The sequence below is a fragment of the Anastrepha ludens genome, chromosome 6 (genome assembly GCF_028408465.1).
Source record: "Anastrepha ludens isolate Willacy chromosome 6, idAnaLude1.1, whole genome shotgun sequence".
Taxonomy (NCBI): domain Eukaryota; kingdom Metazoa; phylum Arthropoda; class Insecta; order Diptera; family Tephritidae; genus Anastrepha; species Anastrepha ludens.
The window spans coordinates 122,737,818-122,763,128 of NC_071502.1; the positions used below are offsets into that span (position 1 = coordinate 122,737,818).

Here is a 25,311-nt window from a genome sequence, read left to right on the forward strand (position 1 = left end):
TACGTTTGAGATTTGAAAATGTCAGCAGGGCAGCGGCCGCTACTACAAACAACTTTTTCTATAGTTTGGTCTTTCATGCACAGAATTTCAAGCCCGGGCACTACCGAATGATAGTCGCGCACCAACCCATTCAGCTCCGGCAATCACCAATTTTTTATTTTTTTATTCTCTGATAATATATACCAGTGGTCGCCAACCTTTTCAATGTGTTGAGCTACTTTCAAGATTTTGAAATAAACAGCGAGCTACTTGCACAAGCCAACATAAATTAAATAATACACAGTTATATTCGACATACAATACATGTATTTATTTTACTAATATACGTTCTATATATAATAAACTTATGACTTATAGTGCTTATACTTATGCATAACTACATCCATGTTCACACCTATCAATCGTAACAAAATTTTTTGCAGTCATAATGGCAAATCACAAGCGACTTAAAAAAACAACAAAACAGTAATAGTACATTATTATATAAATAAAATATGGGCAGATAAAAAGAGCATATTTAATGAGAAGGTTGACATTCTGACTCATCGATAATTTTTTTAATATTTGCAGTATAATTTGATACAGTCATTCGAATACAGTTATCCAAATGTATATCTGTAAGCCGATTGCGATATTTATTTTTAATAAATTTCATATTGGAAAAAGAAGATTCACACAAATAAGTTGAACTGAATAACGCTTTCACTTTCAACGCAACACGACATAAAACTGAATACTTATCTTTACTTACTAAAGTCCATATACATTTTGTATTTGAACCTAAAGATTTTAAAGTCAAGTCACTTTGAAAAGCAATCAGTTCCATTTCTGTCACAGCAATGTCTTCGCCTTCTTACTACTGCTTGCCATAATGTTTCGAACTCTAACCCAACCGCTGCACGCAGAACGTTGATAATGCCGTTCAGTATTAAACATAGATAACTAGATGTGAAACTTATTCATTTTGAGAGAGAGCGCGCCCATGAGGACGTTTCAAAACTTGGCAGCACTCACACATTATGGGATTTTGAACAGCTGATAGGCGAAATGGCAGACTGCCAGAAGAAACGCGCCGAAAATAACAGACGAAAACAGTTCGTTTTTGCTTAATGGAGAAATGACGTGTTGAAATGTTTATAATTAATTGTCTTAAAATTAATTCAATTGAAATGTAATAATTTGAATTTAGTGAGTTTGTAGAATCCAAAGCTCGTTATATCCTTTTCGACTTCTACTTTTAATTAGTCTTATGTACATAATGTAATTTTATTGAAAACTGTGTGTTGGTTTATGTAAATTTGTATATACGTAAATATTCTATGGTTGAAAAGCGTAGGTAAGGGTACTGAATTTGTGTTTGAGATATTTTACAAAAATTAAAGGTAATCTGCTTTAACTTATTCTGTTCGTTGTTTGAGAATTTTTTTTTTGTTACCCAATTTCTGTGTTATATTAAAAAATCGCAATAAGTCATGTTTTTAATTATAACTTATGTTTTTCGCGTTCATTACTTTATTATTATTAATTTACTTTTGTATTTCAGTTTTAAATAATTTCATTTACATATACATTTTTAAATTTTTTGCTTATTTATGTACATATTTATTTATTTATTTAATTCAATTAATAGTCTAAAAAATACAGTATTTCTTGCAGACTATGAAAACAGATTAAACTTATAATTAACTAGCTTCAATTGTAATGAGTAAAAGAAAAATATAAACTTTCTTATAACTTAAAGAGGAGGATTAGTCATTTTAGTAAGACAAGTTTCTTACAGACTACATAGAACTAAGAGTATTTATATTATATATAAATAGAAATAATTAACAAAATCAGAGCTTAGAAAACTAAATTAACAAAATATACTCGGTATTTATTTAGAATTCTTACAAGGAAAACATTTTTTAATTGGGATTTAAATACATGTTTCACCCTGGAAAAGTCTAGATCCAAAAGGGAGGCGAGATAGTTAATGTCAGACAGCATTCTAACAAGAGGCACTTTGGAACTATATAATGTCCTCCTAACGCCAACATGAAAAATTTTGACACTGCGAAAGTTCCTGCAAGGAACATTAAAATGTATTCTTTCTAGAAGAAACGGGCAGTCAATTAGTCCATTAACGAGATCGAAGATAAAAGAATACGGATTGTGCTTATTTTTAGTATATGTAGGTGTTTACGAGTGATATAAGGCTATTGGGCAACCGCACACTAAATACTAACCTCAATGGTGGTGTGGAAACTAAAAATTCCAGACCTTTGGTTCGAAAATACCCAATTCATGTTTCTACCGGTGTGGCAATATTGGAAAATGTTATAAAAAATGCACGTTTTTCTGCGCTCTCACGAGAAAAAGAGTTTCACAACTAGTCATCTATGGTATTAAACTGAGCGCAATGTCGACGTGCATTGCGTATATATAAAGCCAAAAAATTCTCGAACACGCTAATCGGTTCCAGCCGATCCTAGAACGGAGACACGACTTCGCGTCGTGTTTGTCGGTGCGAAATCGCTTACCGCAGTGTTGCCGCTGTTTGTGTTTATCTATTTATTATGAAAATTTCTGAAATTTGCTAATACTGGTATGATTTTCAGACTTTTGGATTTTTTGCAACGTGAGCAGCGCGAGCTACCAGAATTGCCTTTGCGAGCTACCGGTAGCTCGCGATCGACGGGTTGGCGACCACTGATATATACTTTTAGATGACAGACGGAGCAGCTTTCATTTAGTATTGTGTGCATCCAAGTTTGTCGTAAATGCCCTCTTCGCCGGTTTCCTTGTGGGCTGTATTGTAAACCATTTTGGATAATGTGTGCAATCCAGTTCCATTTTCGTCTTTTCATTTTAAAATTGATTAGGCGGCTTTCAGTGAGAGAAAGAAAATCAGCATTGAAGACTGTTCTTGGCCAAAAAATGCGGCATATAATCCTAAAGCATTTGTTGATAAACGATTGAAGGCGTCCGCTTATGTACTCAGAGATGAGCCGTAATACCTTTTTACATTTGGATCTGCTTTAGTTGCAGTAAAATTTATGAGCTTAGAGCGTACAAGCATATCTTCCACTTCTTTCAACACTTTTCTCCTATGTTTGTCCCACAGTCTGTCACTGAAACTTAAACCATACGGCAAAGTGGCTTGCAAAGTCATAAATAGAAAAAAAAACTTTAAAATGTTGCCAGAAAAAATTCAAAGCAATCAAATGCCGTTTGCAGTTTGCCGTTCAAACAAAATTGTCGATTATGTTGCAGGCGCCTGTGCAGCAACCATTGCCTTGAGACGCAGCTGCCAGCAGCAATAATCGAGAATCAAACGTGTGGCGATCTGCCACTTTGCTTTCTTACCATTTTTTTCTTCCATTTAACAAATTGTTGTTTTAGTTAACAATGTTCTACATTCTGATGAGGCAAGTTATTGATAGACGAGACGTACAGCACACTCCAACTCACACTTCGGAATCAAGCGCTTAGCCGCCTGAAGGCTTCAAAAATATTGGCTGAGTAGAAGCCGCAATAATGCAGTGGAGCGCAACAGTCATGGCAATGGCGAAGGCGCTTTCGCCTGTGATGTTTGGTGACGGTTGGCGGCGACTGGCGATAACTTCGTCCTGCCACCCTCATTTTGCCGTTAAGCGGCCAACCGCCATCCTCGCGTTCGCACATTCCTGTGCAGTCTGAAGATTTTTTACGTTATTTCTTGCTCTTCGTTGGGACTGAAGCTATTTGTTGCTGGTCATACATTTACATATGTACATACGTACATACGTACATATATGAGCATATGTATATGTCGATATTTATGTAAAAAATATTCACTACAAACTAATACTCGCATGCACACTCGTCTGCCGCCATACCGCAACGTATCCTTTGCGGTTACACGGGCGGCTTCTTACAAACTGCGAAAGTGCCTCGCATTCTCATTCATCGCCTGTCCGATGCTTAGCCTTGCCCGGCTGTAAAGCACTCCGCACTGCACCCTACCGCACCGCTTTTGACCGCATGCGCAGCACGTGTTCGCTTTGATTACTTTTGCCATTGGCGCGCATTTAGCATTAGTTGGTTATCTTTATTATTATTATTGTTGTGTTGCCGTTGCTGTTGCTGTTGTTGTTTATATTGTTACTATTGCAGCGTCGATCGTGTGGTGCAATGGTGTCATCGTCGGAATTGTCTGTTGGCTTCTAATTTAATATTGATTGCTGTTGATGGCAATGGCGGTGCGGTGTGGTTTGGAGTAGTTTTTTAGTTTAAGTTGAATATTTTTGTTGCTGTTCTTGTTGTTGTGCTTTGCGGTGTTGTCGTTATTTGCTTTTATTTTTGCCATTGGCGTCAATATGGTGTTGCATTCCAACTACTCAATTCACCAAACCAATCGTTGAAGTGGAAGTGTAATTGCAGAAATTATATTGGAAGTTTTCTAAGTGGTTGTTGCTGTTTCTGTTCTTAGTATGTAGTTGTTTTTCGTTTCATTGTTTGCTGCTCTACAATGTATCGTTATTCTTTTAGACAAGGAATTTACTTCAGTTGATGGCGTTAAAGCGTGAAAAATTGCCATTTCACTCTGAGACTTTTAATAATTGGTGCTACGGTGATCACTCACTAATTTTGGACGGGATAAACTATATACGTAAATTTATGTAAATACGTATATGTATTGCTTTTTATGTATTTGCACTCGTATATTACCTAAATTACCAGGTGCTAACTCAGCTCCTTATATTTTCCCGGCTGTGTGGTTTGATTCCAGGGATCGGTTGGGTAATTATGCTTCTATCAGAAATTTGCAACTTTTAGTGTGAATAGATAATGTCATAGTGTTGTTCTTCGGCAGTTCACTTCTAGTGTATTCGCACACCAATAAGGACAAACCCGTTCAGACAGCAAAGAAGGAAAATGACTAATGGATGCCTTGATTTTTTATTATATCACCAATACAATCTCAGTTTTTTTGGCAAACAAACCCCTGCTACGTCAGCAAATCAGCTGATTCCCATAAGTTCGCTGAGAGCCGTTTACCGGTCCGATATTGGTCACATTTCTGCGTTCTGTACATCGTGATGCATTCCAACATCAAAAACTGACCAAGTGCTTTACAAGCAGACGGTTCAGCATAGAAGTTAACTAGAATGTTTCTGAGCATCTGACTTGATTCATACGATTTCTTTTTAATCTGACGTTACAGGAAATACTTTGAGTTAGAGAACTGAAGCACTTAGATGCCTTTTTAGTCTATATCTAATGGCGTACAATTGCTGACATACTGCTGATATCTTCGGTGGAGAGAATTTAGATCTCAGATCAGAGATGGATCAGTAATCGATCATCCTTGACTGATATCAAATTCGTCGACTCGGCAATGCGGGCATTTTTAGTTTTTTCTGCTTACTTAGAGCATGAAGAAAAAGCGAAGGGGTCTGCTTGTGAAGGAGTCCAAGGTGAAATATTTTCTGTTATGAAATAAACATCCAGCGCATTCACGTGCTAGCTCTGACGCCACCCTCGGCATATATAAAAATCGGTGTATGCGAGGCAAGTGTTCAGTTGTAGTAAGCCGTTTTTTAGTTTTTCAGTAGTATTTTTGAACAGTTTTTTGAAACTTCAATATTTTACTTAGAACACAGAATGCTAAAAAATAGTACAAGTCCTTAGATATATTTTATATGGATGCGAGTATTATACGAGGTGGCACAAAATTAATCATCCTATAGACGACCGCCGTAGCCGAATGTGTGGTGCGTGACTACCATTCGGAATTCACAGAGAGAACGTAGGTTCGAATTTCGGTGAATCACCAAAATTAAGAAAAACATTTTTCTAATAACGGTCGCCCCTCGGCAGGCCATGGCGAACTTCCAAGTGTATTTCTGCCATGAAAAAGCTCCTCATAAAAATATTTGCCGTTCGGAGTCGGCTTAAACTGTAGGTCCCTCCATTTGAGGAACAACATCTAGACGCTCGCCGCAAATAGGAGGAGAAGGCCGGGCAAACATATATATGATTATTTTTACGACTCTAGTTCCATCATACAAGGTCATATCGTACATAAAGAAATAAAAATAGTTGTAAAATCCAAATAAACAACAAAACGGATCAGGGATCATTGAGAAGTTAATATATACTATACAACTTTTACACCACTTTCTAATCAAAACCCTGCTTAGTCTCCGGCGAAAGTTTTCGAAAAATCCGTTTGTTGAAACCAGAACTGCCTCATACGCTTTCGACGAATAATTGGTAACAGCTTGACCATCTTCATTTTCGAAGAAAAACGGCCCAATAATCGCTTTCGCACTAACGCCGCACCAAACAGTGACTTTTTCGTCGTAAAGAGGTACCTCTTGGATTTCGTGAGGATTTTCAGTGGCGTAAATACGGCAATTTTACTTTACCGTCCCATTTAATAAGAAATGAGCCTCATCGGACATGATGATTTTGTTCTTCTTCTTCTTCTTTTGACATCTTTTGTTGAATGTAAATTTCAATAATGTGGGAGCGCTCGCGTGGCGTGTACTTTTCCATGTCTGCTTGGATTGACGCTTCCAACGCGGTATGTCATTAAGCGATCTGACGTCTCTGTCAAAAGATACAGGGTTGCCAGATGGGTCCGTCGAATTTTGTATTTTTGAATACATTTTTTACAAAATAAAAACAAAATTATCTGTGTGGAGTGATGGAAATCTTTATTTTGACCTTTGCTCACTCCCTTGCTTGTATCTTTGTTTACTGCAGCTGTCTAGTTAAGAAATGTCGAATAGAATTGACGTACGACGCCATTTGCAAAAATTATAAATCTTCCGATAGGGTGAATAATATTGCTGAGTGAAATATTTATTTAATTTAATTCTAATAAATTCTGAAATAAATTATAAAAAAATACAAAAATTTAAAGATTCTCTTAATCGCCTTTACATGCAAAATATTTATATGAGCCACTGTATCTATGTATAAAATGTAAGCACAGTTTCAATAAAGTATGAGTATTTCCTTTTTTTTCTTTTTATAAGCTATCATGAAAGTTGGCAAGACGTAGCTCCTTTGAAGTAATTTGAGTTCGGTCATGGATCCATTATAATAAATTATTAAATAACTCATATTCACTTAAGTTTAACACCCGTTTTATGTGTTGCAGCTATAACTCGTTAACTATAATATTTATTTGCGCTTCGCACATATTTATGAGATAAGCCCACACACACTCCTACACACAGCCAGGCAAATGATAACGAATGACGGCATGCTAAGAATTAAATGTTTTTAGAGTCAAGGATTAGCGCACTAAATGTGACCAGTAAAACACTCGAAATATTTCGATGCAATAAAACACTAAAAGGCATGCGCTTAGCAGTCAGCAGTCAGGAGCGGCACATGCGCAAGCGCTGCCAACATATCACATTTCAACTTTCCTAAGGCATTCAAGCGGATAAAATTTTCGAATGTATTGTTGTTGCAGCGAGAAATGAAAAGTTGCCCGTTGAAAAATCAAGTAAAAATTCTCCAAACCGCAGGCGTGACTGGTCAATGCACCAGCGCGATGTAAACGCTGTGAGTGGTCTATGCGTTGGAATATTCACACTTACATACTCATATAAATACATACACGTAGTAGATAGTTACTACTTTTATCTATACATATTTTATTCTAGGATATATAAAGGAAGCAAATGCAATAGCATGTGAAGGGTGGGGAAAGTGGAGAGAGCTAAAGTAGTGAAAATAATAATTTGCGCTTTGACAAAAAGTGGGCTTGACACGCGACACATTGGATCGTAATTTTCCAATTTCAATTGCTTTAGTCCGAATTTAATATGCTAGTGGGCGTTGGACACACTTGGAACAGTTAGACATGAATGCAATCAGCTGTAAATACAAATACTAACATACGTATACGAGGGTACATAAGTATATACCTTGCAGTGAAAATACAAACTACTCAGCAAGCATTCTAGTTTATAAACTGGTATTTAATTGATACTAGTACGAGAGTGACTAGAATTGTACTAGTTGCAAAATGGTGCAATTGGAGGTGTGTACAAAACATATATTATTTTACTGCTAAAAATATGGCTATTTCAAACGCTGTAAATGAGGTTTGCAAAAATTCAAATGTTGATGGAGCTATTAAAAGCTAGTTCATTAACTGGTATAATTCTGATGCAGAGGTAGTTCAGAACTAGTAGATTTGACTGCAGGGTTCTTTTAACAGCGACTAGTACAGCAGTATGACAAAAAAAATTTCATAGGTAGTTAGCTGCAGAGAGCAAAACCAACTGTTTCTATGTATGGGGAAACGTATGCTACGGGCATTTCTTGACACTTGTTGATATAAAAAAATGCAATTTGCAGAAGACAAACTTTCGTTGGAGATCGCAGTAATTACACAAATTTGGCCATTTGCCATTTGCCATTTGGATGAAATGAATTATGAAATTGTTAAGCCCATAGGGAAATACTTGCCCTAATCACTACTAATTCAAATTCTCAAGATTTGTGACTAAAAGCAACTCGTTGAAAAATTATATACACACCACTATTTTTTTATACAACTTTAGTTCATACTACAACAAAAACCAGGTAGTGCAAAGTTTCAAAGTTTTTCAAATTTTCTTTAAACTTTCAACTTTTTAACCTGAATGCTTAGAATTTTTCTACGTATGCAGTTTTATTGCTTATTGAATTTTAGTGCAAGTGCAAGTCCCAAGAGGCTACGAAATACAGTTGATTTTTCCCCATTTTTTTAATTGCCGGAGCTAGGGTTATCTTCCATTTAAAAAAATTGGAGCACTTCGCTTCAGCAAATACAAATGGTCTTAGAGTATATGCAACTATATAAACCATTTGCAAGTTTCAAGTGATTAAAACTTTCGTTGGTTTTAGAAATTTTTTTTTCGCTGCATGTCACGCCTTTTCTTTTTCTTAAGTTGTTGGCAGACACTCTAAGTTAAAAAAAAAACTATAAAAATAGTGCAACGATGGGCAATTCACATCGCCGTGGCGGGAGCTGACAAAATTCCCTTTTTTTGTGGATTTGCACAATTTCTAAGCGATTCCTCATGCTAAGCCACTTTGTTCTAAGTCACAACGTTCATACATCAAAGCTGTTAAGTAGCAATGCTCTACGATCGCCAAAAAATAAAACGACACTAAATTCGAAATAGGCAGCCTTTATGAGGGCACCTTTCATGCATTTCCTTTGAGTTAAAATCACGTGAAAACCAGCCATCACTAACACTTTCAAAGAAAACTTAAATATTTCAAAACTATTTCACTAAATTCATTTTTATATCACTTTTATCTTACCATTTGTGGAACAACTTCAAGACGCACGCCACAAATAGAGAGGGGGAGCTCGGCCAAACACCCAAAAAGGGTGTACATGCCAATTATTTATTTATATACCCTACCTTTATTAAAGATTTTTTTATTTCTTCGCTTAATTATCGGAGATTTTGGCCTGCTATTTAGAAAATTGTCCACCTCTTCTGCTTCAAATTCTTCTATTTCCCGCTCAGTGTCCATTACAATATTCCTATTCAATTCACTTTTCGTCATCAAGGTTTCGAGAGTGGTGCTTTTTTGTGGTACAGCCTCCTGCCAAGGCCGCTTGCCAACTTTGGCTTTCGACCTCAAACAGGGTGCAAAGTACTTTAATTTCAAACGCATTTCAGTTTCACGATTGGTTGCATTAAATGCTTAAGATTTTTGAGTATTGTTATAGCGTTTTTATACAAAGTTTGAAAATTGAGTTGAGGCATATCCAACATATTGAGTGTCTTTGTTTTGCTTTTCACTGGCTAGGTCTGCGCTGTTCAAACGGACCCGTACGACTGGCGCGTCACACCAAACCAAAGTGCAAAACAGCCAATGGGGCGGCAGGTGTTGGATTTTGAATTTGATTTAAAAACTATGCAAAAGTTAACTTTAATGCAAAGAAATAAGAAAAATTAACCTTAGCAAGCAAACTGGTTCGCTGGTTGATAAATGTTGCACGCGTGCATTGTATGCAAAATTTATTTGGCTGCAACAACGGCATACTCTTAAGTACATAGCTACATATGCAAGTGTGTTTGTATTTGTGTAAAAAATTTACTACGCTGACAACAGGTATTTTATTTCAATTTAATTTGACTTAATTTCGATCATTCGTGGTTTTTAGTTTTGTGTGCGCATACGTACATACATATATACAAATACAAGCACATGTGCAAGTTAAGTGCTTTTCGTGCAGTTTTTTTTAATCTAAAGCTCTCTCAGTATTGAAATATTTGTATGCGCAACGACCACCACAGGCGCCGAATAGGCTTGCACTCTAAATCTGATAGTGGCTTCAATGCACACTTTTTGAATACAAAAAGCCATAAAAGTCCTCCCTATCGTCCGCTTATCTATCCTGAAAAAGTGGTTCGTAAAAAGCAACTGTCGTGCGTCGGTGGCAGAAGCACCCTTGGAATCCCATATAGAGCGTGTGAAACGCTAGTAGGAGGGAAAATATATGAGCTTAGTGAGTCTTAATTTTCTTTTGTTTTTTTAGCAAATTAGGAGCTTATGATCGTCTTAAGGGGTTTAAATCAATTTATTTTGAGGTTTTCGGCATGTTTTTAAGGCCAGTGACAATCGCTTAGATTAGCACCTCCATATGCCGCAACTCAAGGAGATTATCACACCAAATTCAGAGATGATCTCGGAACGCTTTGTAAACACACAAAGTACCTAACAAAACCACCTATACAAATCTGATGAGAAATGTAGTGCATAGAGCAGATAAATGAAAATTATGTTTATTTTATTACTTTTTTACGCGCCACCAAAAGCCAGATTTGTTATTTCCATTTTTGATATTTTGCTTTGTTTCCGCCTTCGAAATTTGCATTTGCTTTGGCTTTTGTATTATTTAATTATAACACTACTGTTTCTTCCATTTTTCTGTATTAAATGCCAGTGAAGAAACATTTAATAATTTGCCTTCCTTTAATCTTTAATAGGAGAAGCAAGTACAGAGAATTACAAGAAAGGGTTACGTAAAACAAAAAAATTGAAAGTTTCAAGCTTTACATAACATTCACAAAATTGATCAACGGTAATTTTGAACAATTTGAAAGTTACACTTTGTTACACTGGAATTAAATAAGTCATCAGAGAGCTGGCCGAGGACTTGAACATTCCTTATGAATCCGTTCAAGGCATTGTTGTTAATGATTTGAGTTTGCGCCGTGTTGCTGCAAAGTTGGTCTTAAAGAACCTTAATTTCATGCAAACATACAAAAGCCGCGTCGATATCGCAAAAGAAATGATTTCCAAGGCTGAATAGGACCCAATGGTTAACATTGATCAAACGCATCATTATTGGAGACAAAACGTAAGTTAATGAGTACGAAACGCAATCCAGACATCCGGTGAGTGAGTGGAGAGTTCCGAACGAACACAGGCAAAAACAAACACTTCGTTTTCAGTCCAAAAAGAAAGTGATGCTCACGGTTTTTATGGATTACAACGGTTTGTACACCACAAATTTTCGGCAGAAGGTCAGACAGTGCATAAGGATTATTATTTGGGCGTTATCAGATGTCTCATCGTTTACGTGAAGCAATTCGCCAAAAAAGAAAGGATTTGCGGGAAAACAACTCGCTGACTCTGATCAAATACTCATTTTTTATAGATATTTTTTAGGATTTTTTTTTTTAAGAAAATAAATTGCGATCAATTATACATATATATAATTTATTTGACAGAACATCTATGACAGAAAATATACACGTTTTTTTATTATGTATGTATGCCCTGTTTTTTGTGTGATGTTTGTTTGTTTTGCAATTACTTTATTTTAGAAGGCTTGGAATACTTTTATTTGAGCACTCAAACTAGTGATTGGTCACAACTATCTAATTTTATTTGCTTCATTATATATCAATACATAACAATAAAAATTCGCAAATCTTTTGTTTAAATTTAGCATACGAATTTGCTATTTATGTGCTTGCGTTAATGCAGAATTAAGTGGATTTTGATAGTTTACTGCGCAAATATTTGCCTTTCATGCCGATGTATGTTTGTGTGTATTTATTTAATAATCAAAACTTCAAAGTCGACACTAAACTGAAGACTTCAAAAAATATAATACAAAATTCATTCCCTAAATACATGAAACAAATATTTGCATAACCGAAGAATGATTAAAATTCTTAAGGGGTAACACCACTCTACACGCGTAAAATAAACACGATTTTTAAAGAATTTTTTTGTGTAGAAAGAAAAGGAAAACAATCACTCTGATTTGGGAAGTTATTAATATACTTATATACTAAAATACAAAACTACAAAGTTTGATCGAAAAATTTTACAAAATGGCGGCATTGGAGACATTTTTGTAATGTGGTTTCTCTTGAAGGAGCTCCGCGGCACGCAGCAGAGAGGGTGCAAATATTAATCTGGAACAAGGAAATTTTTTTTTCTTAATCTAGATAAGAATAGCTAGAGAAACACGTAGGGGATTTAAAAAATATTTATTTTTGTGGAACTAGCAAGCATTTGAAGGAAAATACTCTATTTTGGACTAAAAAAACGGCACTTAAATAATTATAACAATCGTTTAAATTAATCTATCGAAAATCCCCTACGCTCTTCTCTTAAGAAGGTTATTATACAGACGTAGTGAAAAACCTGATTAAAAATATTTAAAATTGTTTGAGTTATGCTGCGTGCCAATTTCAGAAAACGTGTTTTGAGAAAAACCCGTTTAAAGTTTGGAAATTTGGAGAAATCGTTAGGTAGCAGTCACTAACGCTTGGTTAAAAGCTTAAAATATTTATGAAATAAACTTCGGTAACGTATAAAACTTTTTGTTCTGTATTTTAAAAGGTTCAAAGAATTTTTTAAGCTTATAAAAAAAAAATCAATTTTTTGAAATTTCTACAGTGGTGTTACCCCTTAAGTCACGCTTTTCAGTTTATTGAATGGTGTTTGGTGTGAATTATTTTACGACTGATTTCAAAGAAGTATACATAATTTAAAATTTATATCTCGTCTATATAAGAAACACTTTAGTATATTTTACTTTCATTTAGACATGCATTAAGTCCTAAGTAACACAGAGACTCGCCATAATATTTTTATATAAAAGAAAGAATGACTCTGTGTCTGCAGATTGCCCCAGTTGATTGGCAAGAAAATTAAGCCAATTTGAAGTTAATAAAAGCATATAGAATAAAGAAGGAGAAAAAGAGTGAAAAAGAACAAATTGATCATATGAAAAATCCAATTTGAAAGAATAAAGATAGCAGAGTAAAAATAATCGTATTTTCTGCGAATGTGTGTTAACAGTTCAATGATTGAAGTAAATTACCGAGTGCTGAATTAGTGATGTAAATCTCGAAATTTTTTATTTGTTAGTTATTGAAAACTATTTCGACGAATATTTTTATATCGAAAGTATTTAGGGTGCTTACCAACCAAATCTCAGTGATGATATTAATCATTGGATGCATAGTGGAAGGAGGCTTTCCAAAGAAATAAATTGTAATTTATTTAACAAAAAAAGCGAAATTTGCAGATAAGCAAGGAAAGCTCGACCAAAAATTAATGAATACAATTCACCACGCTTAAGTTTGTATGAATGTTTCGTTACTAGCAAATACGAGGTACTTTTAAAAAGTAAGTCAACTTTCCAAATTTTTCGAGCAACATATATTCGATCGGGTTAAAATTATTGAAAATTATCGAACTTTAAGAACAGCATATCTCGTGATTTTTTATATGGAGATTCGCTCGTAATTCTCGACCCATTAGATGGTACATTATCCACTTGATCAAACGTAACACACAGTTACTTAAGAGACCTGTTTCACTAATTCTATAATTTCTTAAATGAAATTATTCTTATTCTTCATATTCTCCAGAGGTATTCCACTCTTTGAGCGAGATTGCATTACATTACCCCTATGTAACATATTTCCCTGCTTGATTGAAATCATTTGCCCTGCTCATAATTTGTGTATGCGCAAATTACACGCCAATTATACATTTATGTATAGTTGTATCGAAATCAAAAACTTCCCTAAAGCCGACGCCATAAGTTACTATTATGTATAAAGAGTTCGTTTTTTTGGAGCAGAGAGTGTACACTCGGCAATCTTGTAGCCAATGTCTTATTGTCTAAGTGCGAATCGACAAATACAAACACACGAGAACGGAAAAATATAATATTTTATTTTTATCAAGTACTGGTCACAAGGCAATAAAAACAAAATACTCTAGGTTAAAATAGTCAACTGGAATTGGTATGCACAAAATGTGCCATATAAACTTTACGCAGTCCATCGTAGAATGACCGCTTCATGGGGCTCCAAACAAATTCGTCCGCTTAAATCAACTGTATCACTGAAATCCAAGAACAAAATACATAGTAAGTAACTATTCGAAAATGCCAACTTCCACGTGTTTCACCCATATTTGTGTGGAGAATAGGAAGTGAGTAGCACATACTCCATGGTCTTATTTGTCAAACCATCCAAATATTCTGTTTGGTTACCAAAGTTACCTAGGAAACGGTACTCCTCAATACCAGCAGCAGTTCTTAAAACGAAAGTTCAATCAATTACAGAAAGTTTTTGATCGCTCTATAATTTCAACTAACCTCACAACTTGAAATACTTGTTCCGTCAAAGCCCCATACGAAAAGCCACCTTCTTCTTTGAATGCCTTGAAAGCAGCTGTTTTCTTTAGTTCGGTCATCCCCGTGAATATATTCAGAGTACTACGCTCCGGCCACCGCTGTGCCTCTACATTGAGATATTTGTAGTTAGGATTAACAGGTAGCCATGTGGAGTTTCCTGTGCTGAAGCCGGCATTCTTCGAAGAGTCCCATTGCATTGGAGAACGCCCTGGATCTCGGAATTCACAAGTGGCTGAGCATTCTCCATCGGTCATGCCGATCTCGTCGCCCTAAATTTTTGAAATTAGAACTTGCCCAGTGATAATAAACACTTTCGTAATTGGCAGTTAGCACTTACGTAATAAGTAACAGATGCACCGGGCAATATATGCACTAACATCGTCATCAAATCTGTCCTAGTTTCTCCTATGCGGGTAGCTGGACGACTTCTATCATGGTTGCCCACCACCCAATTGGCTACTTTATGTTTCGTCCACATTACATCCATCCAATATTCGGCCAAGTCTTCAACAATCTTTGCAGTGGCATTTCTATATAATTTCATAAAGCTAAAATTCAATGGCATTTGGGAACCGGCGTTCATGCCGTTGGTAATGTAGCTGCTAATAACTCCAATGGTGGCATAGCTTTCTGGGACTTGTATCCTAAAGAGAAATACGATTGGATAATTTACTGTATGAGTTCTTCTCACATCAGATGTGCCTCACCTAGTATCACCGCCATGCTCCTCCTGGTATCCATCTAAGAACTCGCGCCATTCGTATAATAGTAGGGAATTTTCTGGGAGATTTTTTGTATAGATGGGGTAAAGCTCCTCCTGATCTGGATATGTACCATTTTCAAGACGCTTCTCGAAGAAAAATGGTACCGCATCAATGCGATAAGAATCCACACCACGATCGAGCCAGAATTTTAACACTTCGATCAGACGTTCACGTACCATAGGATTGGTGAGGTTCAAATCAGGTTGCTCCGGATAAAACTGGTGTAAATAGTATTGCTGACGGTTTTCATTCCAAGTCCATGTGGATCCATTAAATTTTGCTATCTGTACAACAAAAAATAAGAACACTTTGACGGGGAGAAAACTAGAAATTAATAGATAGTCGAGGTAAGAGTTTACCTACCCAATTACTTGGCGGTATACGCTCGCCCGTTTCTGGGTCGATTTTGCCATCGTCCCATACATAGAAATCATCGTAACCATCTTCACGACGTATCGACTTCTGGAACCACTCGCACTCATCACTCGTGTGATTTGGCACAAAATCCAATAAAATTTTCAGTCCTAATTCATGAGCCTTTGCAAGCATTGCCTCAAAGTCCTCCATTGTGCCAAAAATCGGCGAAATTTTAGTGTAATTAGCTATATCATAGCCCATATCGACCATCGGAGAATCAAAAATTGGTGAAAGCCATGCAGCAGTCACCCCTATTTCCTTGAGATATTCCAGACGGGATGTAATACCATTCAAGTCTCCTATACCATCACCATCACTATCCATGAAGGATCGAGGATAGATCTGATAGAGAGTGGCGGACTCCCACCAGTCGACTGTGGAGTTCGCAGACGCGCTAAAAGCACATAAAAGTACTAGCGAAAATAACAGTAACAAATTTGACGACATCTCGGTAAGTACTAACGAACGTTTAATTCTCGAACTTAAATTTATACCTCCAGAAGTAATGAGGATAGAGTGTTAGACGTGCTGATGTGAATCGCCACCGCAACATTACATTCGTGGTAAACGAATACGTGCTAGAGTCGTATATGTAATACTTTTATATTCATTAGATATATATATATATAACGGAAAGCGGGAGTGGAATTCACGCGCTTGAATGTATTTGTCACGTATGGTATATTCATAGATACTAATACATGTAAGACCTGCGCGTGCATATACCTTTGTATCTAAACTATCTCCCTTTGATTGCTGAATCCGAACACATCGCGCAGATAGTTTGCTGCCAATATAAGAGTACTAAATATATTTTTTCTAAGGTCAGAAATTCTCCGAAAATACTGTAAATATGTTCAAATGCCAACGAAATATTTGTTTAAAAAAGTCCTTTTTATGTTATGTTGCAGTCTAAGCGCATACATAGCTCGTGTCGCTTTTCTATCTTAGTACCGCTTAACATTTATAGGTACATCACTGCCCGCGTTGTCGACCGGTGTGGATACATACCTAAATCGATTTCAAATATTATAAATCATTATCAGATTGGAGGAATTTTTTCCAATAGGGGTTTTTTGACAGATCAAACTAAATACATATTTTTCTCAGTATTCATTGACATTTCATCATGGAAAAACCTACGCCTCAACAACGTTTACAAATCGTAAAATTGTATTACGAAAAACAACGCTCTGTGAAAAGTGTTCATCGCGCGCTCAGGCCAACCTATGGTGTACAGCGATGAGGCCCATTTTTGGCTTAATGGCTACGTCAATAAGCAAAATTGCCGTATTTGGGCTGAAGAGCAACCCGACGTTAGCCAAGAACAGCCATTACAACCGTTTGGTAACGCTATCGCGCTATGATAAACGAATTTTTGATGCCGGAAATTGAAGCTTGTGATATCCATAATATTTGGTGCCAATAAGAAGACGCTACATACAGCCCGTGAAAGAATGGATTTACTTTGTCGTCGATTCGGCTTGCAATTTATCTCTCGTCTCGGGTTTGTGGATTGGTCATCAAGATCGTGTGATCTTTGGATTTTTATTTGTGGGAATATATTAAGTCTAAACGCTTTGTGAATAAACCAACTTCAATTGAGGCATTGGAAGCCAACATTACTAAAGTTATTCACGAGATACTGACCGAAGTCCTCCAGCGAGTCATTCAGAATTGGTTTTTACGGATGACCAAATTACGGCCAACATTTTAAAGGCATTAACTCAAAAAAAAAAAAATGTCACAAAAATAATATAGATTCCCCAATCAATTTAAAAGTTCGTGGTTGTATTTCAACTTAAAATTTGATACTTCTAAATTGATATTAAATAATATTCTTCGCCCTCGTACGTGAGCGCAGTCAGAAATTATATACTTATATATTCTTACAAATAAACTTCACGTAAAAATATAGAATTTTTTGATGCTTTTTTTCTAATTCATACAAAATATCATTGTAGTAGTAATTGCTCTTAAATGTCAATATGTGCAAAAATGCTGTTTTTGGTAGATGTTTGGGAATGTTTAAGATTGCAAACATCCATCCCACGTGGTGATTTCGAATAATTAAAGCATGAAATGGAAAATAATATTCTGTCGAAAACTTCAATTCAACCAACATTCGTGTATTATTGATAAGTAGTGCAGAACTGCTGGCGGAAGAAACCTTTCAGTATTCAAATTAAATACACGAGTAGGGTAGTAGTCATTTGTGCTAAGTAAATCATTTATTTTATTAAGGTAGTCTTTAACGTTCGAGGTTGAGTATCTCTTTGCAGCTTTTAATTCATCTATTGAACAGAATATTTTTTCCTAACAGCAGCCACAAGGCAATTGGTGTAATCTAAGTGAATTTTTGTTGTAAAAAAGGTTCTCAAAAAATCATCTGATTTTCGTCGGGGACATGTTACTTTGTGAGATAACATCAGGAAACACGCTGCGAGTGGTATGTTCTCATAAACCTAATTCATGCAAAGGTTTTATGCCATTATTGTTATTAAGAGTTCCAGCATCAGCATTGAAAGCATGCACATGACGGCTTATGATGCCGTCGGCTGGGGTTACAATTGCCTCTGTCTCCTAATAGCAACTTGTGCAATGTTTAAGGATTAATTAGATTCTTTATATTGCTGGAGCTGTGTTCTTCAGGTTCCTTAGAAAAGTGGCAAAAGTGTTTGAAGAAATTTGCTTACTGAGATGAGAACGGAAGAGAAACCCTTCTAAAAAGCGTGTCTGACAATAATTTTCAGGTGTTTAGTCTATCTTGCTACCGGACGCTTATGTCTTCATAGTCCTCCTGAGTCCAAGTGACCAGCCCATTATAACCATATTGCGAGCTCCCAAAGTTATTAGAAACAATGAAAGGTTCATTAGCAAGCATAGAAGCAATCATATATTTTAATTTTTAACACAATGACTGCCAAGCGGATTTTTCGAAAACTTTCGCCGGAGACTAAACAGGGTTTTGATTAGAAAGTGGTGTAAAAGTTTTATAGTATATATTAACTTCTCAATGATCCCTGATCCGTTTTGTTGTTTATTTTGGATTTTACAACTATTTTTATTTCTTCATGTACGATATGACCTTGTATGATGGAACTAGAGTCGTAAAAATTATCATATATATTGTTGGATACCCTATCCAAAAACTTAGCATGTGGCAACACTCAACATAACTCGGATGATTTTGACAGCGATTCGTAATAACGAGTGCGAGAAGAAGAACAGAAGCGACACAGACGATCTTGATATACGCATTTTCTATAAATTTTAATTCTTGTGCATTGTATTTTATTTGATTAATGAAATAAACTAATTTGTATTATCGGAATAAGAATAAACGCGTGACACGGTCACAACAGAAGTTGGCGACGAGAGTAAAAAAATATCGCCGACAAGTATAAATTGGTTTCATCATGGCGACTTCAATTGAACAAGTTTTAACACGTCTGCTCACACAGCAAAATGAAACGCAAAAAGCTACACAACAGCTTCTTCAAAATGTAATGGCAGAAATTACCACTAGCCGCACAGCAAACGTAGCAGCACCATCGAATAATCTTAACAGGGAACAGTTGATGGACATTCTATCAAAGCAAATTCAAGAATTCGTGCATGCACCTGATGAAGACCACACATTCGAAACTTGGTATACAAGGTATCAAGACATATTCGACGAAGACGCTAAACAACTTAACGATGCAGATAAAACCGATTTTGATTTTACGCGAGTCACAAGTGTACACAATGTGGAACTATGGGTCATAAGGAAGGATATTGCAATGCAAGGAAAACAGCACGTTTAAAGGCAACAAACATCAAAAAGACAGTTCGCAGACGAAACAACAGCAACAAATTGTGAAAACACAGCAAGCAAACAAATCATCGAAAGCTATTGAGTCAGCTGCGCAAACGAGAATTATAACAGATTTCGCACAACTCAGAAGGCACATAGAAATTTTTATTAATGGTGTTAAAGCACAACTTCAGTTAGATACAGCTTCAGATTGCACCATTATTTCAGAAAATTTGTGGAAGAATATCAACATGCCAACGTTATATGCAACAAAGCATACGGCACGAGACGCTAATTGTAACAAAGTGAATTTCAAAGGAGAATTTTTAGCTACCATCACACATCAAGGTGAAACGAAAAGTATGAAAGTACTAGTAACTTATGTGAATGATCTGAATATAGCGGGCGCAGATTTCTTTGAAGAATTCAGTCTTTGGGATATACCTATAAATTCATTTTGTATGAAGGTACAACTCTCAGAAAGTGAAGTGGCGCAAATAAGAAAATTCAAACCAGAATTTCCAACAGTCTTTCGTAAAGATCTTGGACATTGTGAGAAAATTAAAATTCATTTACCATTAAAGCAAAACGCAGTTCCAAAATTTTGTCCAAAACGTCCAGTCCCGTATTCAGCAATTACAGTGGTGGATGCAGAATTAAACCGACTTCAAGATGCAGGCGTCATTACACCAACAAACTATTCAGATTGGGGGGCACCAATTGTTATAGTTAAACGTCCAAATGGCAAGATCAGAATTTGTGCAGACTACTCAACAGGTCTCAACGCATGTGTAGAACCGCATTTTCATCCATTGCCATTGCCAGAAGACATCTTCATAAATCTAAAAGGTCGTAAGTATTTTACACGTTTTGATTTTAATGACGCGTATATGCAATTTGATGTTGACGAAGCAACAAAAAGTATTCTGACTATAAACACACATCGAGGATTATATAAATTCAATAGGCGTGTACCTGGAATCAAATCGGCACCAGGGGCTTTTCAACAAGCAATAGAAAAAGTTTTGACAGGCATTCAAGAAGCAACCCCATATTTAGACGACGTTATTGTCGCAAGCAATAATTTCAATCAACATGTTAAATCAATAAGAAAAGTACTACAGCGTTTATCAGAGTATAACATTACCGTAAATTATGACAAATGTGAATTTTTCCAAAGCAAAATTAAATACTTAGGTCATGTGGTAGATGCAGAAGGCATTCGTCCTGACCGTAATAAAATAATGGCTATCATTAATTTGCCAAGACCATCTAATGTCAGTGAACTTAGAGCATTTCTTGGTTCAGTAAATTTTTATGGTAAATTCATTTCAGAAATGAGAGCGATTAGAGCACCGCTTGATGAGTTATTACAAATACAAAAGAAATGGTATTGGTCAACAAAATGCGAAGAATCATTTCAAAAATTCAAAACTATTCTAACGTCAGACTTGATGCTTACACATTTCAACCCACAACTACCAATTATAGTTGCGGCAGATGCTTCTATGCAGGGGCTTGGAGCACAAATTTCCCATATTATGCCAAATGGAGCAGAAAAACCTGTTGCACACGCATCAAGATCACTGACACCCGCAGAAAAAAACTATAGCCAAGTTGAAAAAGAAGCATTAGCATTAGTTTTTGCAGTAAAAAAATTTCACCGCATGGTATATGGTCAAAAGTTTATACTACGCACTGACCACAAGCCTTTAATTTCAATTTTTGGTTCAAAAAAGGGCATTCCTGTACACTCATCAAGTAGACTTCAGAGGTGGGCTCTTACTTTAATGTCATATGATTTTGATATTGAACACATAAAAACTGAAAATTTCGGAAATGTTGACATCTTATCAAGATTGATACCGTCAAAGCAAGTTGATGATGAAGACTTTGTCATAGCATGTGCAACATTCGAATATAACATCAGAGCAATCGTACATGATAGTATAAATACATTACCAGTTACTCATCATATGATTGAAGAATCTACAAGCAAAGACGCAATACTACAACAAGTAATACTTCATGTTCAGACAACATGGCCAAAAGACGCAAAGTCACTGCAAAACAACGAATTGATCCCATATTTCAATCGCAGGGAATCACTATCAGTTGTTGATAACATATTATTACATGGTGAACGCATTGTCATTCCATCGACATACCAAAATAGAATTTTGAAAACCATACATAAAGGTCATCAAGGACAACAGCGAATGAAAGCTATTGCACGTAGTCATGTATATTGGCCAAATATAGATAAAAACATAGAAGATTATGTACACAACTGTGAAAAATGTCAGTTTAATGCGAAAACTCCCACGAAATCTAATTTAAGCTCATGGCCTATAGCAGAAAGAGCCATGCAACGTATTCACATTGATTTCGCAGGCCCTATTCGTTCAAAATATTATCTTATTATAGTGGATTCATTTTCGAAGTGGCCCGAAGCGTATCAATGTACAACAATTTCAACAGTTAAAGTCAAAGAAATTCTATCAGATTTTTTTAATCGTTTCGGTTACCCGGAATGTATTGTTTCAGATAATGGCACACAATTTACTAGTGCAGAATTTGAACAATTTTGCAAGGAACGAAACATTCAACATTTAAAAACAGCTCCATACCATCCGCAGAGTAATGGTCAAGCAGAAAGATACGTAGACACAGTAAAGCGAGCTTTAGAAAAATGTTTTACTGAGGAAACGAAAGACAACTCAAATCTCCAAGAATTTTTATTACAATACCGATCAACACCAAATCCAAATTGTGGGGAGGGAAAAACACCAGCAGAATTATTCCTAGGTAGAAAACTTCGCACAGAAATAGACTTTTTAAAGAAACCACAATTGGGCAATGTACAAAAGAATACTAAAATGGAAGCACAATTCAACAACAAGCATGGAACTAAACTTCGGAAGTTTGATGTTAACCAGAAAGTTTTCGTTAAAATATCTAAAAACAATAAAATGATATGGCAACCTGGTATCGTACTAGAAAAGATTGGCAATGTTAATTACAACGTAGAAGTCACTGAAAATGACCGAACCAAGCATGTTAAGTCACACGCAAATCAAATTCGTAATCGCAATTTCGACATTGATCAGTCTCAACTCGAACCTGACACTGATAATAATCCAACATTCCAAACGTCAACGCAGCTGGAAAATGAAGATTCAAGACAGCAAGATGATGCAGCAAATGGTGAAGATGCTAATATAACACAAACAAGCTTGAGACGCTCAAATCGTGCTAGACGTCCTCCAGCTTGGCATCAGCAATACGCAGTATAGTTAAAAGGGGAGATGTTGGATATCCTATCCAAAAACTTAGCATGTGGCAACACTCAACATAACTCGGATGATTTTGACAGCGATTCGTAATAACGAGTGCGAGAAGAAGAACAGAAGCGACACAGACGATCTTGATATACGCATTTTCTATAAATTTTAATTCTTGTGCATTGTATTTTATTTGATTAATGAAATAAACTAATTTGTATTATCAGAATAAGAATAAACGCGTGACACGGTCACAACATATATGTTTGCCCGGCCTTCTCCTCCTATTTGCGGCGAGCGTCTATATGTTGTTCCTCAAATGGAGGGACTTACTGTTTCAAGTCGACTCCGACCGGCAGATATTTTTTATGAGGAGCTTTTTTATGGCAGAAATATACTCGGAAGTTTGCCATATCCTGCCAAGGGGCGATCGCTATTAGAAAAAACTTGGTCTTTCACCGAAATTCGAACCTACGTTCTCTCTGAATTCCGAATGGTACTCACGCACCAACCCATTCGGCTGTAGCAAATATCAGGGCACTCTAAAAACATAAAAAATTGTCTACAGTGTCACAGTGGATACTTTTGAAACAATCCCTGTTGTAGGCCCAACACTTGTAGGTGTCGTATATAACATGCAACATGGCACTCAATATGTTCATATTATTTTTACTTTTTAATTTACCACCGAAACATTTAATAATTTGCCTTCCTTTAATCTTTAATAGGAGAAGCAAGTACAGAGAATTACAAGAAAGGGTTACGTAAAACAAAAAAATTGAAAGTTTCAAGCTTTACATAACATTCACAAAATTGATCAACGGTAATTTTGAACAATTTGAAAGTTACACTTTGTTACACTGGAATTAAATAAGTCATCAGAGAGCTGGCCGAGGACTTGAACATTGCTTATGAGTCCGTTCAAGGCATTGTTGTTAATGATTTGAGTTTGCGCCGTGTTGCTGCAAAGTTGGTCTTAAAGAACCTTAATTTCATGCAAACATGCAAAAGCCGCGTCGATATCGCAAAAGAAATGATTTCCAAGGCTGAATAGGACCCAATGGTTAACATTGATCAAACGCATCATTATTGGAGACAAAACGTAAGTTAATGAGTACGAAACGCAATCCAGACATCCGGTGAGTGAGTGGAGAGTTCCGAACGAACACAGGCAAAAACAAACACTTCGTTTTCAGTCCAAAAAGAAAGTGATGCTCACGGTTTTTATGGATTACAACGGTTTGTACACCACAAATTTTCGGCAGAAGGTCAGACAGTGCATAGGGATTATTATTTGGGCGTTATCAGATGTCTCATCGTTTACGTGAAGCAATTCGCCAAAAAAGAAAGGATTTGCGGGAAAACAACTCGCTGACTCTGATCAAATACTCATTTTTTATAGATATTTTTTAGGATTTTTTTTTTAAGAAAATAAAATGCGATCAATTATACATATATATAATTTATTTGACAGAACATCTATGACAGAAAATATACACGTTTTTTTATTATGTATGTATGCCCTGTTTTTTGTGTGATGTTTGTTTGTTTTGCAATTACTTTATTTTAGAAGGCTTGGAATACTTTTATTTGAGCACTCAAACTAGTGATTGGTCACAACTATCTAACTTTATTTGCTTCATTATATATCAATACATAACAATAAAAATTCGCAAATCTTTTGTTTAAATTTAGCATACGAATTTGCTATTTATGTGCTTGCGTTAATGCAGAATTAAGTGGATTTTGATAGTTTACTGCGCAAATATTTGCCTTTCATGCCGATGTATGTTTGTGTGTATTTATTTAATAATCAAAACTTCAAAGTCGACACTAAACTGAAGACTTCAAAAAATATAATACAAAATTCATTCCCTAAATACATGAAACAAATATTTGCATAACCGAAGAATGATTAAAATTCTTAAGGGTAACACCACTCTACACGCGTAAAATAAACACGATTTTTAAAGAATTTTTTTGTGTAGAAAGAAAAGGAAAACAATCACTCTGATTTGGGAAGTTATTAATATACTTATATACTAAAATACAAAACTACAAAGTTTGATCGAAAAATTTTACAAAATGGCGGCATTGGAGACATTTTTGTAATGTGGTTTCTCTTGAAGGAGCTCCGCGGCACGCAGCACAGAGGGTGCAAATATTAATCTGGAACAAGGAAATTTTTTTTTCTTAATCTAGATAAGAATAGCTAGAGAAACACGTAGGGGATTTAAAAAATATTTATTTTTGTGGAACTAGCAAGCATTTGAAGGAAAATACTCTATTTTGGACTAAAAAAACGGCACTTAAATAATTATAACAATCGTTTAAATTAATCTATCGAAAATCCCCTACGCTCTTCTCTTAAGAAGG

At 35.8% G+C, this 25,311-nt stretch overlaps 2 protein-coding genes across 6 annotated transcripts in view; both read right to left on the reverse strand.

The window, feature by feature from the left end:
• Nucleotides 1-25,311, reverse strand: part of LOC128868218 (serine-rich adhesin for platelets) — a 144,742-nt gene that overhangs the window by 12,361 nt on the left and 107,070 nt on the right. The window lies entirely within an intron of this gene.
• Nucleotides 14,185-16,391, reverse strand: LOC128868220 (maltase A2-like). The gene is made up of 6 exons (XM_054110059.1): nt 15,799-16,391; nt 15,379-15,719; nt 15,009-15,315; nt 14,633-14,940; nt 14,443-14,571; nt 14,185-14,376 (listed from the first exon to the last, which is right to left on the reverse strand). Exons 1-6 carry the CDS (start codon nt 16,297-16,299, stop codon nt 14,304-14,306), a joined length of 1,659 nt encoding a protein of 552 aa, XP_053966034.1. The 5' UTR covers nt 16,300-16,391; the 3' UTR covers nt 14,185-14,303.